The sequence below is a fragment of the Saccopteryx leptura genome, chromosome 8 (genome assembly GCF_036850995.1).
Source record: "Saccopteryx leptura isolate mSacLep1 chromosome 8, mSacLep1_pri_phased_curated, whole genome shotgun sequence".
In the NCBI taxonomy this organism is placed as follows: Eukaryota; Metazoa; Chordata; class Mammalia; order Chiroptera; family Emballonuridae; genus Saccopteryx; species Saccopteryx leptura.
The window spans coordinates 16,485,297-16,501,041 of NC_089510.1; the positions used below are offsets into that span (position 1 = coordinate 16,485,297).

A 15,745-nucleotide genomic window follows, 5' to 3' on the forward strand; every position below is an offset into this window, starting at 1 on the left:
GAAACGGGGAGAGACAGTCAGACTGACTCCCGCATGCGCCCGACCGGGATCCACCCGGCAAGCCCACCAGGGGGTGACGCTCTGCCCACCAGGGGGAGTCGCTCTGTTGTGACTAGAGCCACTCTAGCGCCTGGGGCAGAGGCCGAGGAGCCAACCATAGCGCCCGGGCCATCTTTGCTCCAGTGGAGCCTCGGCTGCAGGAGGGGAAGAGAGAGACAGAGAGGAAGGAGAGGGGGAGGGGTGGAGAAGCAGATGGGCGCTTCTCCTGTGTGCCCTGGCTGGGAATCGAACCCGGGACTTCTGCACGCCAGGCCGACGCTCTACCACTGAGCCAACTGGACAGGGCCAAGAAATGTTTTCAAAATAGAATAGATGTTCGGCCTGCCTAGGTTGAATATATATAGTTAATGTGATATAAATATATACATTTCACAGAGTTTATGAAGTTCCTGGAGATCTTTCAATGTCCTAGCTGCCAGGACCTGTTTATACCCTCTGGAAAAATACTCAGGAAACAGTTATCATTATGAACTTATAACAGACCCTCCTTTCTTGAAAGTTATCAATATTAAACTCACGAGGGCCATTAGGTCTGTCAGCTGCAAATAGTTTTGTTTTGCTTTGATGGAGGTTCTGTTTGATGCCACAGGCGAGAACATCTTCAACAAAGGAGGACTAACCAGGAAAGGGAGCCATGAGCCACTTCAAACTACTGACACTCTCAACTCTTAGGCATGGGTTTCTGACTTTTAAATTTATCAAGTCATATATATATACAGTGTGTTCACAAAGTCATGGTGCACTTTTGACCAGTCACAGGAAAGCAACAAAAGATGACAGAAATGTGAAATCTGCACCAAATAAAAGGAAAACTCTCCCAGTTTCATACCGATTCAGTGCAGTTCAATGTGGGTCACGCACAGATTTTTTAGGGCTCCTTAGGTAGCTATCCCGTATAGCCTCTACAGACTCCTCACTGACTGACGGCCTACCAGAACGGAGTTTCTCCACCAAACTGCCGGTTCCTTCAACTGCTTATCCCACCAAGTAATGTTATTCCTATGTGGTGGCGCTTTGTTATAAACGCGCTGATATTCACGTTGCACTTTGGTCACGGATTCGAATTTAGCGAGCCACAGAACACACTGAACTTTCCTCTGTACCATCCACATCTCAACTAGCATGGCCGTGGGCTGCTCCGCTGTATACATGGTGTTACGTCATCGTCTGCGCATGCGCACATGCTGCCATATCATCCTACAGAAACTGGGAGGGTTTTCCTTTTATTTGGTGCAGATTTCACATTTCTATCATCTTTTGTTGCTTTCCTGTGAGCGGTCAAAAGTGCACCATGACTTTACGGACACACTGTATTTGGTAGTTTTTCATAACTCCAGGACTAAAGTAATGGACTAAGTCAGGATTCCTAATATTTTCAGAGGCAGTGAGCATCAAGAATTAATTATACGGGACTGACTGCATAAACTCAAAAGTCTTTGGTTCTGTTTGGGAAACTGTTGTAGTTTCCAGGTTATAAGATAGCCCATTTCATTATTTTCTTATGCTACCTATCGATTATTACAATCTAATAAACTCTGCTTTTGTAAATGAAGTAAAGCATTTATGAAGCTCTCACTACCCCCTAGCTGTCCTTACTTTACATGGAGACAGAGTTAAATAGGTTCACAGAACGACGGCATGACTCAATCTGACTAGAGTGGCCGATTGGCCATATTTATGAGTGATGTTCATTGAGTCAGGGAAAACCAGTTGCTTTTAAGGAACAGAGGCTGATTTCACGTACGGGTATGAAGCTGCTAATTCCCTCAGGAAATGCGGTCTGCTGCTTGCTAGCATGGTGCATGCAGTCCCACAGGCCAGCAAGGACGCTTCCTCAAGGGGTAGAATTTTAACAGATTCTGATCATCCCGAGAAAAGAGGACTGCCCCCAAAGGTACAGTCATGCAGGTGGAATTTAGTGCATGGGATATTGGGCTTGGCTTTCCAATCTCAAGCTAGCAAGAAAATAGAAGCTTTTATCAAAGTTCAATCTAAGATTCTTATAAAAACTTTCAGAAGGAAATGAGTTTAGTCTGAAGCACAAAGGCTTTACTGTAGAAAAGTCAGTCAGCCTCCCGTATACATTTACCAATCTTTCTGCCACTCTCTGGCCTCAAAGCTGGTAAAATCTCCTAAAACTCAAATGTTTAAATGGTCATTGTTAAGCAAATAGAACAGAAAACTTGTTATTAGTTGATTTCTGTATTTTATCAATCAAGAACCTTCTGACAATAATAACTTTGAATACTCGTTATTTTCTTTATCTAAAAACATTTTTTCCCCATCATTATATCCTAGGCCATGGCCTTCACATATATAATAAAATACACTGGAATATAATTAGCTCAAGAAAACCAGTAACACTAGTGTCACATGTTATGACATGACAGTTATGACTTTATGTTTTATGTGCAAACACTACAATAAAAGAAACTCAGAATAAATTCAGAATCATTCTAAGCTTTAAAAGTAGTTCACTCAACTTGTCAATGGTATTAAATAAAACACGAGCTCCCTAGACTACCTTTATATCATGTATTAGTTATAACAGTCGTATAGTCATTTAACTTTTGCAATTTACACATAACAGTATATTAAAGACATAAAATTGCAATTTTCTATTTTAAATCTAAACAGCCAAATCTAAGTGTTCAACATGATTTATGCATATGTAGTACTAGTTAACGTTTTAAACATAGGTGGGATTAGGTGATCATTTAACACTTACCCATGAAATTGAGATAGCCTTCCCCACCGAGTGCATGAGTGATGAGGCGGATCATTTTATGAAGCTGTATGCCACGATCAATGACTGGAGTGAAAGGGGTCAGAACACTCATGTTGGTATACATTTCCGCATCCATCAACCAAAATGCCAGCGTCTTATCCCCAACCAGGGCCTGAAGAAGGACAAGTCAGTGAGGTGAATGCAGAGAACAGAAACAAAGCAGCTGTGTTCACACGGGAATAACACAGCAGGGAAAACAATAGAGAGATGCGTGGATTAGTATGAACACGTATCCCAATAGCTACTGTCTATTCTCGTAAAACATGTTAGAGATTCACACACGTGTTTTCAGGACTGATTTTTCTTTTTAAATAACTTGGTGAAAAACTCATGATAAGCTGCCTGATTATTACCACTGAGCTGCCTGATTTGTTACCAAAATGCTTCTGATTTTCAGAAATTGTGATAAATACTTATTATAATGTTGAGAATACTAAATAGGTTTTGAAATAGTTTATATATCATGGATTTATTTGTTTTGAAAGAATGTAAGTTTCTATAAAGTCTTCTATATGTATATATTTATAGATGTATATATGTACTTATATAAATATATGTATTTATATGTATATATAAAATAATACATGAATAAATTAAATAAATAAAAGGTATATAAACATATTACAATGAACACTCCTCTCCTTCAGCAGAAGGCTGGCAACATTTTCTTAAAATGTAAGGTTTACTTTCTCATCATATTCATCATTTAAACTATCAATAATTTTTTTGGTTTTACATGAAAATACAATAATTGATAAAAGGGGCAGGTTAGCCAGAAACATTTGAGTAGAAGAGAGGCCTGTTAACAATCTGATTATTCAAGGTTGAAAACAGCTAACTAATGCAAAGTGTTCTTCACTGACAAAAGAAATTATATGTATTTATACATATGTACCATGAAACATATGATAGAGATTGAACCATGATCCCATTACCCCTGTACAACTGTTTTCATTTTTAGAAAAAATATTTTACTTACAAACCTGTTATACTAATTTATTTTGATTAAAATGACTTGTCTTCATAATACTGTTACAAGAAGATCTACTCATTCTATTGGTCTTGTTGTTATTTTGTGGGCCACGAAAAAATGAACTCAGAATATAGTTGTTGCCACAAGAATTTTCAGTTTGTTTAAATGGTCATTGTCATCTGTATTACTTGAGTTCAATTTTTTTTCTCCTTTATCAAAGCAATGTCTTTGTTCTTTGACTTCTAGGCAAATATTTTAATCTAAACATACAAAAAATGAGCAGTGTTATGGTTTCCCCCCTTCTCCCCAAAATTCCCACTAAAGTCCCCACAGCCAGTGTGACTTTATTTAGAGATAGAGCAATGTCCTAATCCAGGTTAAATGAGGTCATAAAGGTAGTGTCCTAATCCAGTGACTGTGTCCTTATACAAAGAGGTAAAAGCAGCAGGGATGACAGTGCATAGACAAAGGCCACTTGAGAAAACACAGAGAAAATGTCACCGGCAAACCTAGGAGAGAGGCCTCAGGAGAAATGAAACATGCTGACAACCTGATCTTGTACTTCTGGCTTCCAGGACTATGAGAAACAAATTTGTTATTGCAGCCACCCTGCCTGTGGTATCGGTTACCGCCTTAGCGGACTAACATATGTACCAACAGAATGCAGCTTCAATTTGACACATAACAACACAGCGTTCCATATAAGTATAGTTTAAAAATAGGCTCAAATGGTAAAAAAAAAAAAAAAAAAAGTGTTTTTTTTGTTGGTTTTTTTTTTTGTATTTTTCTGAAGTTGGAAACAGGGAGGCAGTCAGACAGACCCCCGCATGCGCCCGACTGGGATCCACCCGGAACACCCACCAGGGGGCGTTGCTCTGTTGCAACCAGAGCCATTCTAGTGCCTGAGGCAGAAGCCATAGAGCAGCGGTTCTCAACCTGTGGGTCGCGACCCCGGTGGGGGTCGAACGACCAAAACATGGGTAGCCTAAAGCCATCGGAAAATACATATTTATTATACAATAAATTTTTAAATAAAATATGTATTTCCGATGGCTTTAGGCGACCCCTGTGTTTTGGTCATTCGACCCCCACCGGGGTCGCGACCCACAGGTTGAGAACCGCTGCCATAGAGCCATCCTCAGCGCCTGGGCCATCTTTTGCTCCAATGGAGCTGTGGCTGCGGGAGGGGAAGAGAGAGACAGAGAGGAAGGAGAGGGGGAGGGGTGGAGAAGCAGATGGGCGCTTCTCCTGTGTGCCCTGGCCGGAAATCGAACCTGGGACTCCTGCACGCCAGGCCGATGCTCTACCACTGGGCCAACCGGCCAGGGCCAAAAGAAAAAAGTTTAAAAACAATATATATGATATAAATATATTTGTTAAATTAGGATTAGACAGCATTATTTCTTAAACAATTTGTCCTTTCTACTTATTTTGGTTTAATTATATTTTTATGTGTACCTGTGTTTACTTCTATAATATCTGATTCTGTTATAAAATCATTTTGATAAATTTTGTTAGATTTTTACTATGATAAATATATTTTTATGTAATTCATTTTATAAATATGCAGAGTGGAGCAAAAGTAGCCTTATAGTTGTTCATATGGAAAATAACATAATTGATAAATAATAATATAAGAATAAACTGTTTCATGTACTCAGAACTATAAACCTACTTCTCACCCACCCTGTATATTTATAGTTTTTATTAGATATATTTGAACATATGCTTTCAGAAAGAATTAGGTAACTTGCATATATATATACATTCCTGACAATTTGTAATACAAGGCATAATTACCTGAATTTTTAAAGTATAAAACAATTCTTGGTAAATCTATAATGTTTCTACATATTTTGGGGGTAAAGTATGATTATAACCTATCCCTGTCATCTTCAATTTCTTTATTCCATTCATTTATTTATTCTTTATTCATTTACATAAAATAAGTACATATTGGAAGCTTAAAATGTGCTCTAACCGCTAGGGGTTTGCAGTAGAAATTTATGCATGCATTTTAGCTTTCATCTTGTTATGCATTTGGTTATTGTTGCCCCATCCTTAAATTCCTACTATTCATTTATTATTCTGTTATATTTTGGTTATGGTTTTTTCATATTTACTTAATCTATTCTAGGGCCAATTTAAGTTTGAAAAAACAGCAGCGTTCTGGATTTGGAAGATGCAAAATTTAGCATATGTCCAGTTCATGAGTCAGGAAACGTTCTGCACAGGCCAAATTGTACATATTTTAAGTATTATGGGCTACCTTCTCTGTCTCAGAAACTTAAAAGCAGCTATACCCATAATGAAAACGCATGAGCATGGCTGTGCTCCAATTAACTTTACAAAAATAGGAAGCAAGCAGAATCTGGCCCATGGGCCTTAGCAGCTGACCTCGGGTCCACTTCTACTTTCTCAATAATTAAAGAAAAGACCTGAAAAACCGTCTGTCAATTTCTGCTGAAACTACAGAGAAGCTTATTGTTTAAGCTACAGGTTTCTTAGTGCATATATGGCAAATAATTCATAACTTTTTACTGTCTCATTTTTAATGTATAGGATGTATTATGTTTTGGAGGATTTATATAGCTTTAAATGATTAAACGGCTATTTCTCCCCATTTATTTATGTTTATTAAGTAACTACTAGGAGCAGTCACAGTACTAAGGCTGGAAATACAAAGGTATAAGAACAAATTTTCTCCCTAAATCATGATGAGCACATGGGTGCTGGAGTAACTCTTCTGACCCTAGACAACTAGACCAGAAGGCTTCAGAGAGAATGTAACATCCTAGCGAGGGCACTGGGTCTCCCATGAGAGGTTCCCAGGTGAAGTAGGCATCTGCAGCTGAGTGGGCGAACGACTGGAATGAGGGTAACCTGTTCAGGAGTGGGCGGGGCTTCGGCAGGATCGAAGAACAGAGGGGCGGGGAGAACGAAGGTAGAAACTCTGGCTCCTGCCACGTGCAGCGTTGTGCGGCGTTATGCGTGGCCTCGGATGACAAGCTTCACTGAAAGAACTGGGTTGGCCAACTAAGCTCCACTCTTGGGAAAATACCTCGGGATGCAATAGAGAAGGCAGCCTGAAGCCAAGGGGCCCCTGATCAATCAGCAGATTTTAGTGATTGAGGGAAAAAATGATGAAAGCCTGTCAAAAGGCATAAAAGAGAACCTTTAGAAGGAAACCTAAAATAGAAATTAAAATTAACCTGGATCACTACCAGTGTTCCCCTCATTACAACAAAGCAAAACCTGTGAGATAACACAACTGTCATTTACAATCTTTTAATTAGAGTTTGGCAGGATAAAAATGGCACTGCATCTTGAAGCTGGAATTTATAGATCTACAAAATAATTCTAAAAGGTTTTTCAAGGATATGTAGTTTTCATATACATATATAGATATAGATTTAACTTATATAACTATTAAGCCACAGAACTTTGGGTTTAAATATGTTAATAAATACACACAGAGAGAAAGAGAGAGAGAGAGAGACGCACGTACATGAATATCCATTTACCTGATCGTGGCTTTCTGCGTAAGCGATGCACTTCTCAAGGTAGCGTCTGTTTGTGAGTGTGTACACTATATTGCCCATGTTCCAGTCTTCGTCTTTAAACTCTTTAAGGAGCTAAATGCAAGAGAGAATAGAATTTGCATAAACCATTACTGTTCCTACATTAAATCCCAACCTTAGGGAATACATCGTATCAATCCTTATTATTTGACTCACAGATACAGTCACACCCACATAACAAAGATATCTTTGTTGAAACTTTTCCTGAAATCACAGCTTCTAAGCAGACTGTTCCAATGGCAGTGGTGTAGTGTGTGTGTGTGTGTGTGTGTGCACTGACATATTTTTACTTTTGTGTAGATGGTATAATCATTGCACTTTAGAATTTTTGCACCTGTTTTCTTCCTGTAACAACTGCCACCTCTTGACTAATAGCTACAGAAAAGTGTTATTGTGCAATATACCTTTCTGTAACTTTCACAAGGCAGAGATATATACTTGCTACATTTTTAGGATGCATAAAAATAATTAGCAGGAATAGTGTCTTGTTTTACTCCTTTAAAAAATGATAATTAAAAACCCACTACTCTTTAAAAGTTTAAAGACTATTATGAAATAATTATCATCTTAACGGACCACACATTTTTTGTCTGCACATCATTTGACATTCAGTGTTCAACCCGCCCTCCACCCCTCTAACCCAACTTCAATATCAATGGTCTTGTCAAGACCTCAGATGACTGTCTCTCAGGTCAGTACTTGCCCTTTCTGGGGAAAATCGTTAACTATTTAGCTTTATGTGATGATACCTCTGACCCTTTCTCCAAATGCTTTCTTTCTCAGTCTACCACTGTAACACTCCGATTGTTTTTTTTTTCACACCATTCTAGGTATCCTGAAAAGTCTCTTCCTCTGCCGATCCTATAAAAGCTGTGCTCCTCCATGTTACTGTAAATGATCCGATGTCATCATTTCTTATGGCTGAGTAGTATTCTATAGTATATATGTACCAAAGCTTTTTCCTTGATAACATTATACGGAGTGAAACAAGTAAATAAGAAAAAACTAAGAACTATATGAATCCATACATATTTGGGACATAAAAATGAGACTCAGAGACATGGACAAGAATGTGATGGTAATGGAGGGGTGGGGTGGGGGGTGGGAAGGGGGCGAGGAAGGAGAGAGGGGGGGTGAGGGGAGGGGAGGGGCACAAAGAAAACCAGATAGAAGGTGACAGAAGACAATTTGACTTTGGGTGTGGGGTATGCAACATAATCAAATGTCAAAATAATCTGGAGATGTTTTCTCTAAACATATGTTCCCTGATTTATCAATGTCACTGCATTAAAATTAATAAAAATAAGATTTAAAAAAAAAGCTGGTGCTCCTCAAAGTTACATTCTCAACATGGCCTCTTTTATTTTACACTCCTTTATTTTACACATGGGCTTATTTCTCTGTTCAAAGTGTCAAATGCATTCTGTGATAGGCAGAATTCTAGCGTGGCCCCAACTCGTCCTGCTCCTGCCTAGTCACACCTTTGTGTGACCCTTTACCTCCAGTGTGGGTGGGGTTTTTGAATAAGATGGGTGTCCTCTGAAGAAACTGGGAGATAAGAACTGGCTGATGTTTCAATATGCGAAGTCTGTAGTAATGTGTTACGCAGAAAGAGAAACCCTAACTCAGATTCTGGTGCCAGAAATTGGGTTCAGTCTGCTCGTACCCTCCTTTGCTGACTTCTTCCCCCCTATGGAATTAAGACACGCTTCGCCATCCCTCTTAATTGCTTTGTGAATTGACGGACACAAGAAGACAGACTGTGTTAGGCAGAAAAATGGTCACCCATAGGTGTTCCTATCCTAATGTCCTGAATCTGAATACCAATGTAATTAGAGATCTTTCTAAAAAAAAGAAGGCATGACTTATGAGAGTAAGAGAGAGAGACTTGAATGAAAGAGACTTGGCTTTGAAGATGAAAGAAGGGGCCACAAGCCAAGGAATATAGGTGGCTTTTAGGAGCTAGAAAAGGAATGTAGTCTTGCCAATGCCTTGACTTTAGCCTTTTAAGACCCATTCTGATTTGTGATCTAAAGAGATGTAAGAATTATATGATTGTAAATTTGTGTTGTTTTAAGTCACTAAGTTTGTGGTAATTAGATACAACAACACTTTGAAACTAATAGACCAACACAAATTTCACAATTATTTTTGACAAATGAACAAAAACAATTCAATAGAAGGTAGGTACACAGGGTGGGCAAAAGTAGGTTTACAGTTATTTGTATGGAAAAAGACATGCATGTTATAATTATTGCAATAGCTTTATTAACTCAATAGCTTTATTACTGCAATAACTTATTAACTCAAAAGAATGTCACAGTACAACTGTTACCCGATTTTTTCCTATCCCTGTATTTTTTTTAAATAAATCATGCTGAAAGAGTAGGGCATCAATAGGAAACAACAAACAAACAAACAAACAAAAACACCTAGATTAAGTTTTCACATTGCACAAAAAATTAATTAAAAATGGATCACGAATTTAAGCATAAAAGTAAAATGATAAAATGTTTAACACAAAACAGAAAAGTCAAAGAATTCTTTGTCTAGATACAAATAAAAAAAATCTCCAGGATAAATTGGCCTTCAAGAAATTTAAAATAAATAAAGAACTTTTGTTCTGTGAAAACCTACAGGGAGAGGATGAAGAGACAAGTAAACAGAGCGAGATAAAATATTTGTCAATCCCATACCCAACAAAAGAGTCGATTCTAGAGTATATGGAAAATTCTCAAAATTTTACAATAAACAAAAGGTCCAATTAGAAAAGGATCAAATGACAAGAACAGATGTTTCATCAAAGGGAATACACAAAAGGCAAATAAGCAAATGGAATGATGTTCACCATTATAAGCCATTAAGGAAAGGCAAATTAAAACCATGGTGAGATATCACTACACACCTAATAGAGTGACAGAAATAAATAAAAGCAACCCCACAAGGGCTATTGTGTGAAGATGCATAGCTGAATCTCTCCAGAGCTGCTGGTAAGAATTTAAAATGGTACCGCTACTCTGAAAATAGTCTGGCAGTTTCTTAGAAAATTAAACATCCAATTACTATATGATCCAGTAATTGTACAATATAGTCTTGAAAATAAATGGGCATTTTTCCTGGAGTATGACTTATAGTCCTAGAAAAACCTATATATAAATGTTTATAGCAGCTTTAAAAAAAATAATAGCCAAAACCTAGAAATAATCCAGATGTCTTTTAATGGGCAAATGATTAAACAAACTTTGGTATATCCATATTAGGAAATATTGTTCAGTTGAAAGACACAATGCACTACTGACACATGCAGCAACATGGATTAATCTCCAGAGAACTTTGCTGAGTAACATATAACCACCCCAAATGGTCACAGACTGTATGATTCCATTTAATAACAGTCTTGAAATGACAGAATTATAGAACCAGATAGGCGATGAGTGGCTGCCACAGCTTAGGGAGTGGTCGAGGGAAAGTGGGCTGTAGGTGTGGCTAGACAGGAAACTGGAGGGGACCTGTGGGGACGGAAGCATTCTGCATCTTGAGTGTATCAATGTCAGCATCCTGGTTGTGATACTAGACTAGGCTTTGCAAGGTATTACCACTGGGGGGTACTAGTTAAGAGGATAGCAGATCTTACTATTTTACATTTTATAACTGCATGTGAACCTATAATTTTCTTAATATAAAAAAAGTTTAATTAAAAATCTATTTACATATAATAAAAAATGGAGGTGCACAATCAGTATTTAGTGGAACTCTAAACTATTGAATTCATTCATTTATTCATAAACAATTAGATCATAAACTACACATAAACAATTAGATAATAAAATGAGCAAATAAAATTAAAGGAGCTACACTAAATTTGGCCTCTTTTGGATAGGCAAATATTTGTTCAGTAAATGATTACACTAATATGATATTCCAAACTACTGATTTTGAAATTATACATAGAAAATAGTAAATCATTTGCTTTTGAATAAAAATTATAAATGGAATCTAGCACTGCAATCTCACACCCTATGGGAAGAAAACAAAGGCCACCAGGATTCTAGGGACAGTGGTCATTTGGGTTAACACTCTTGCACGGTATTTTATAAAGTGTACAACTTATAAAAGTGGGGGAAATGACTGAGTTGTTGTAAAACTGAAGTTATTGGGGTGACACTTGTTAACACAATGACACAGGTGTCAGTGCCCAGTTCTGCAGCGTGTCTCTGTACACTGAGCTCACCCCCTCAGGCTCAGGTCTCGTCTTTGTCCCGCCCCATTGATCCGCCCTACACCCTCCTCCACACCCGGCCGGCCAATCACCACACTGCTGTCTGTGTCCAAGAGGGTTTTCTTGTCTTTTTTTGCTCTATCCCTTCACCTGAGTTAAAAAATATTATTATTTTAACTCTCTCTAGTCTTATTAACTAAGGGCCCCATTTTGGGGGTCCAAAATTTTTTAAATAACTACATAAAACAGAAGACAACACCTGCCTCAGAGCACTTACAGTCTAAACAGACAGCATGGTCATATTCTAAACATAGGACAAGACATTTTTGATTTGTATAATGTACCATGCCTTCAGCATACAAGGTGCTGAAACACTGAGTAAGTATTTTCTTTCAGAAAATAAAAATAATCCAGCAGTGAGCTATGATTGATTGGGAAAAGAATTCTAGGTTGATGTACACCTTGAAATATTCTTGACTCGGCATGATTCGAGACTGGTGAATGGGGAAGGCTTTTCAAAGGGGGATTAACAACATACAGTTTGGCATTTGCTAGGCAAAATGTCCCTGTGAAAGATTAGGACTTGTGAGTGGAAAAAGAGCCTTAAACCCAGGTGAGAAACTTGAGGACCATAGCAGTTTTAAAATAACAAACATAAGGCGACTTTCCCAAGTATTTAAGCAAGACACTCATTTGTTTGTTTGATTGCTAAGATTAATCGTTGTGAAAAACTCTTCCTTTTGGGTTGACAATGGAGAAGCAGGAGTCCTGTTGGTTGAGTCTTAATGTCACAGCTGTGGACTGCACAAGTAGCCTGGGGCTGCAAGAAGAACAGCTAAGACATGATTACAATGGCCCCTTCCTTCAGCATAGGCCACGGGTCCCCTAACTACAGCCCACGGGCTGCATGCGGCCCCCTGAGGCCATTTATCAGGCCCCCGCCGCACTTCCGGAAGGGGCACCTCTTTCATTGGTGGTCAGTGAGAGGAGCATAGTTCCCATTGAAATACTGGTCAGTTTGGTTGATTTAAATTTATTTGTTCTTTATTTTAAATGTTGTATTTGTTCCTGTTTTGTTTTTTTACTTTAAAATAAGATATATGCAGTGTGCATAGGGATTTGTTCATAGTTTTTTTTTTTTATAGTCTAGCCCTCCAACGGTCTGAGGGACAGTGAACTGGCCCCCTGTATAAAAAGTTTGGGGACCCCTAGAATAGGCTTTATGCTTTTTCTACAAAGTTAAGTACTTCTAACACTGTATCTCATGGTACCAGTTCATGTATACACTAAAGTGCTAATCAGAAAGCTATTATTTGATAGGTCTTAGACCCCTTACACATATTCAGCCTTTGATTATGGAGCTGGCCATTCAAAAATGTTCTGTATCAAATCTGATTGTATATTACAACTTCAGTCCTGTAGGAAAACATTAAATGAAACAAAATACAATCCAAACAACTTTAATTATCATTATATGTAATACAATTGTATTAGGAATTATGTGTAAGGTGTAATGTACAATTACGCATTCCTAGTTACTGACACATGCTAAAGACTTTGAAATGCTACATGAAGGACTGGATGATTCCAAAAACGTTGAGTAAAGACCATACCACGAAGCAAGTCCTGGAAACTGAGGAGTAACTTCTACATTAACTGATAATTTGCAGGCAGAAGTAGATGTTTTGACGAAGTTTAACATGTTTTACATATAGAGCACTGAAGTTTTGTACAATTACATTGATAATGTAAAATGCCACTTCCACAGTTAATATTATATTAATTGTATGCCCCCCCTTGCCTGAATAGTGCAAAAGTAAATACTTTAAATTAGACATTTAGAAGTTTGAGAAGCACAAGAATCAACACTTACGGGAGAATTTAGTATTTCAATTATAGTATCTGTAACTAATAATCATGACTAAAAAGAAATAATAAGTAAGCCAACATAATACATAGTAATCACAAAAAATATATATATTTAGGGGAAATCTTACCTGGATCCACTTATCTGGAATTGCCATGGCTAATCGATAGTCAAAGCCACACCCTCCCTGGGAAATCGGAGAACACAGAGCCGGCATTCCTGATACATCCTAAAACAAAGAACATCCACATTATCGGTTCATACTCCTCAAATATTTACTAAATATTCTCCAGACAGTAACAGTCAGGCCAATGAATAAAAATACTAAATAAATAGGCATATATATATATTTTCAGTGTTTTCGTAGCATAATTGTAAAAGCAGGTAAAACTGTGATAGCATATCTATTTTCCACTAAAATTTCATGTAATACTCTTCACTGAAGAACAACTTTGATTTCATGAGGTTGTAGGGTTCATTTCCTTGTTATCACATAGAGAACACAAACTAGTACAAGTAGTATTGCTAAAACATGATTTCGTAGACTGGTTTTTGAGCTATTCTGAGAACCGTTTTTATTAGTCACTGCTTTCAGGAAACACAAATATTCACGTAGCATGTGTCTGTTGTACTTGCTGTCAGGCATGGAGTGTACTTTGTGAGTGCTTAGCTCACTCGGCTCACTTCTGATGAAATGGAAAGCAGAGTTAGTCCGTGAACAGTGAAGCAATAACGTGGTTTTCAGTATAGTTGGTTATACTGAAAAGTATCTCGAGGTTATCTAGTGGATGCCCTTAATTCAGAAGATACAGAAATTGGGGCTTACTGAGGTGAAGGGATCTCTAAAGATATATGCTTCTCAACAGTAGAGAGAGGATCATGCCTGACCGGGTGGTGGCGCAGTGGATAGAGCGTTGGACTGGGATGTGGAGGACCCAGGTTCGAGACCCCGAGGTAGGAAGTTTGAGCGTGGGCTCATCTGGTTTGAGCAAAGCTCACCAGCTTAGACCCAAGGTCGTTGGCTTGAGCAAGGGGTCACTCAGTCTGCTGTAGCCCCCCAGTCAAGGCACATATGAGAAAGCAATCAATGAACAACTAAGGTGTCGCAACAAAAAACTAATGATTGATGCTTTCTCATCTCTCTCCATTCCTGTCTGTCTGTCCCTACCTATCCCTCTTTCTGACTCTCCCTCTGTCTCTGTAAAAAAAAACAAAAAAACAAAAACAGTAGAGTGAGTATCAGATGTCATGCCTTTCAACACTCTCCTTCCATTTTGTCATGTTACCACTAGATTACTGATAATCAAATAAATAATGAATCAAATAAATAAGTGAAAAGAAATTTAATGGTATAAAGACCTACACATAACAAAACATATTATTGTAACAACAGAGGCAGAATATGAGCCATGTATAGCAATTCTAACTCCACAATATCTTTCAAGTGTAAATCCTTTTCCTTTACTCAACCACTATCTTATTTAACCTTCATTATTTTTTGCTTAGACCATTATGTGTCCAAATGGAATTCATCATCGCCAGTTTCTCTTCACACTAACTGCCACCAAATTAACATCTGATGAAATGGTCAGATCCCATTATGGCCCATCCCCATCAATAGTTTCCAGTAGCCTACAATCAAAAACTCAAATTCAACACACATTGCATTGACGATATACTGTTTGATTATGTTTTCTAACTCACTGTTAGAACGTAAGCTTCATGGGGCAGAAGTTTTCTGTTGTTGTTGCTGTTAACTGATATGTGATAAGAATCTAGAATAGTATAAGTACAAAATACATATTTGCTGAGTGAATGAATACAGGTGTTGTCAGGATTTAAAGACAGATAACACACCCCATTGAACCTTCAGGGGTGCATAAACTACAATATATTTGGGTGCATTAAATACATATATACACACTTATCATAAAGAGGCAAAGTAAAACAGCTGTGATATTGTAATCTTAAGTACACAGAATGTGCAATGGAGAAACCTACAACGCTCTACTGTTATTTTATACTGTTTTACCTCAAGTTCTAAATACATACTTTATCCACTTTGAAGTATTTCCTTTTCCCTATTTATTTCATAAGCTTTCTTCTTTCTTTCTGTTTTTTTTTATTTTTTATTTTTGTATTTTTCTGAAGTTGGAAACGGGGAGGCAGTTAGACAGACTCCCGCATGTGCCTGACCAGGATACACCTGGCATGCCTCCCAGGGGGCGATGCTCTGCCCATCTGGGGCACTGCTCTG

At 37.9% G+C, this 15,745-nt stretch overlaps 1 protein-coding gene across 1 annotated transcript in view; it reads right to left on the minus strand.

Moving 5' to 3' along the window:
• GBE1 (1,4-alpha-glucan branching enzyme 1) overlaps positions 1-15,745 on the minus strand; it is a 304,174-nt gene that overhangs the window by 70,258 nt on the left and 218,171 nt on the right. Inside the window, exons 10-12 of the mRNA XM_066347125.1 lie at positions 13,619-13,717; positions 7,346-7,456; positions 2,789-2,960 (exon numbers count right to left, since the gene is read on the minus strand). Of these exons, the coding sequence (XP_066203222.1) occupies positions 2,789-2,960; positions 7,346-7,456; positions 13,619-13,717 (382 nt within the window). The remainder of the gene's footprint in view (positions 1-2,788; positions 2,961-7,345; positions 7,457-13,618; positions 13,718-15,745) is intronic.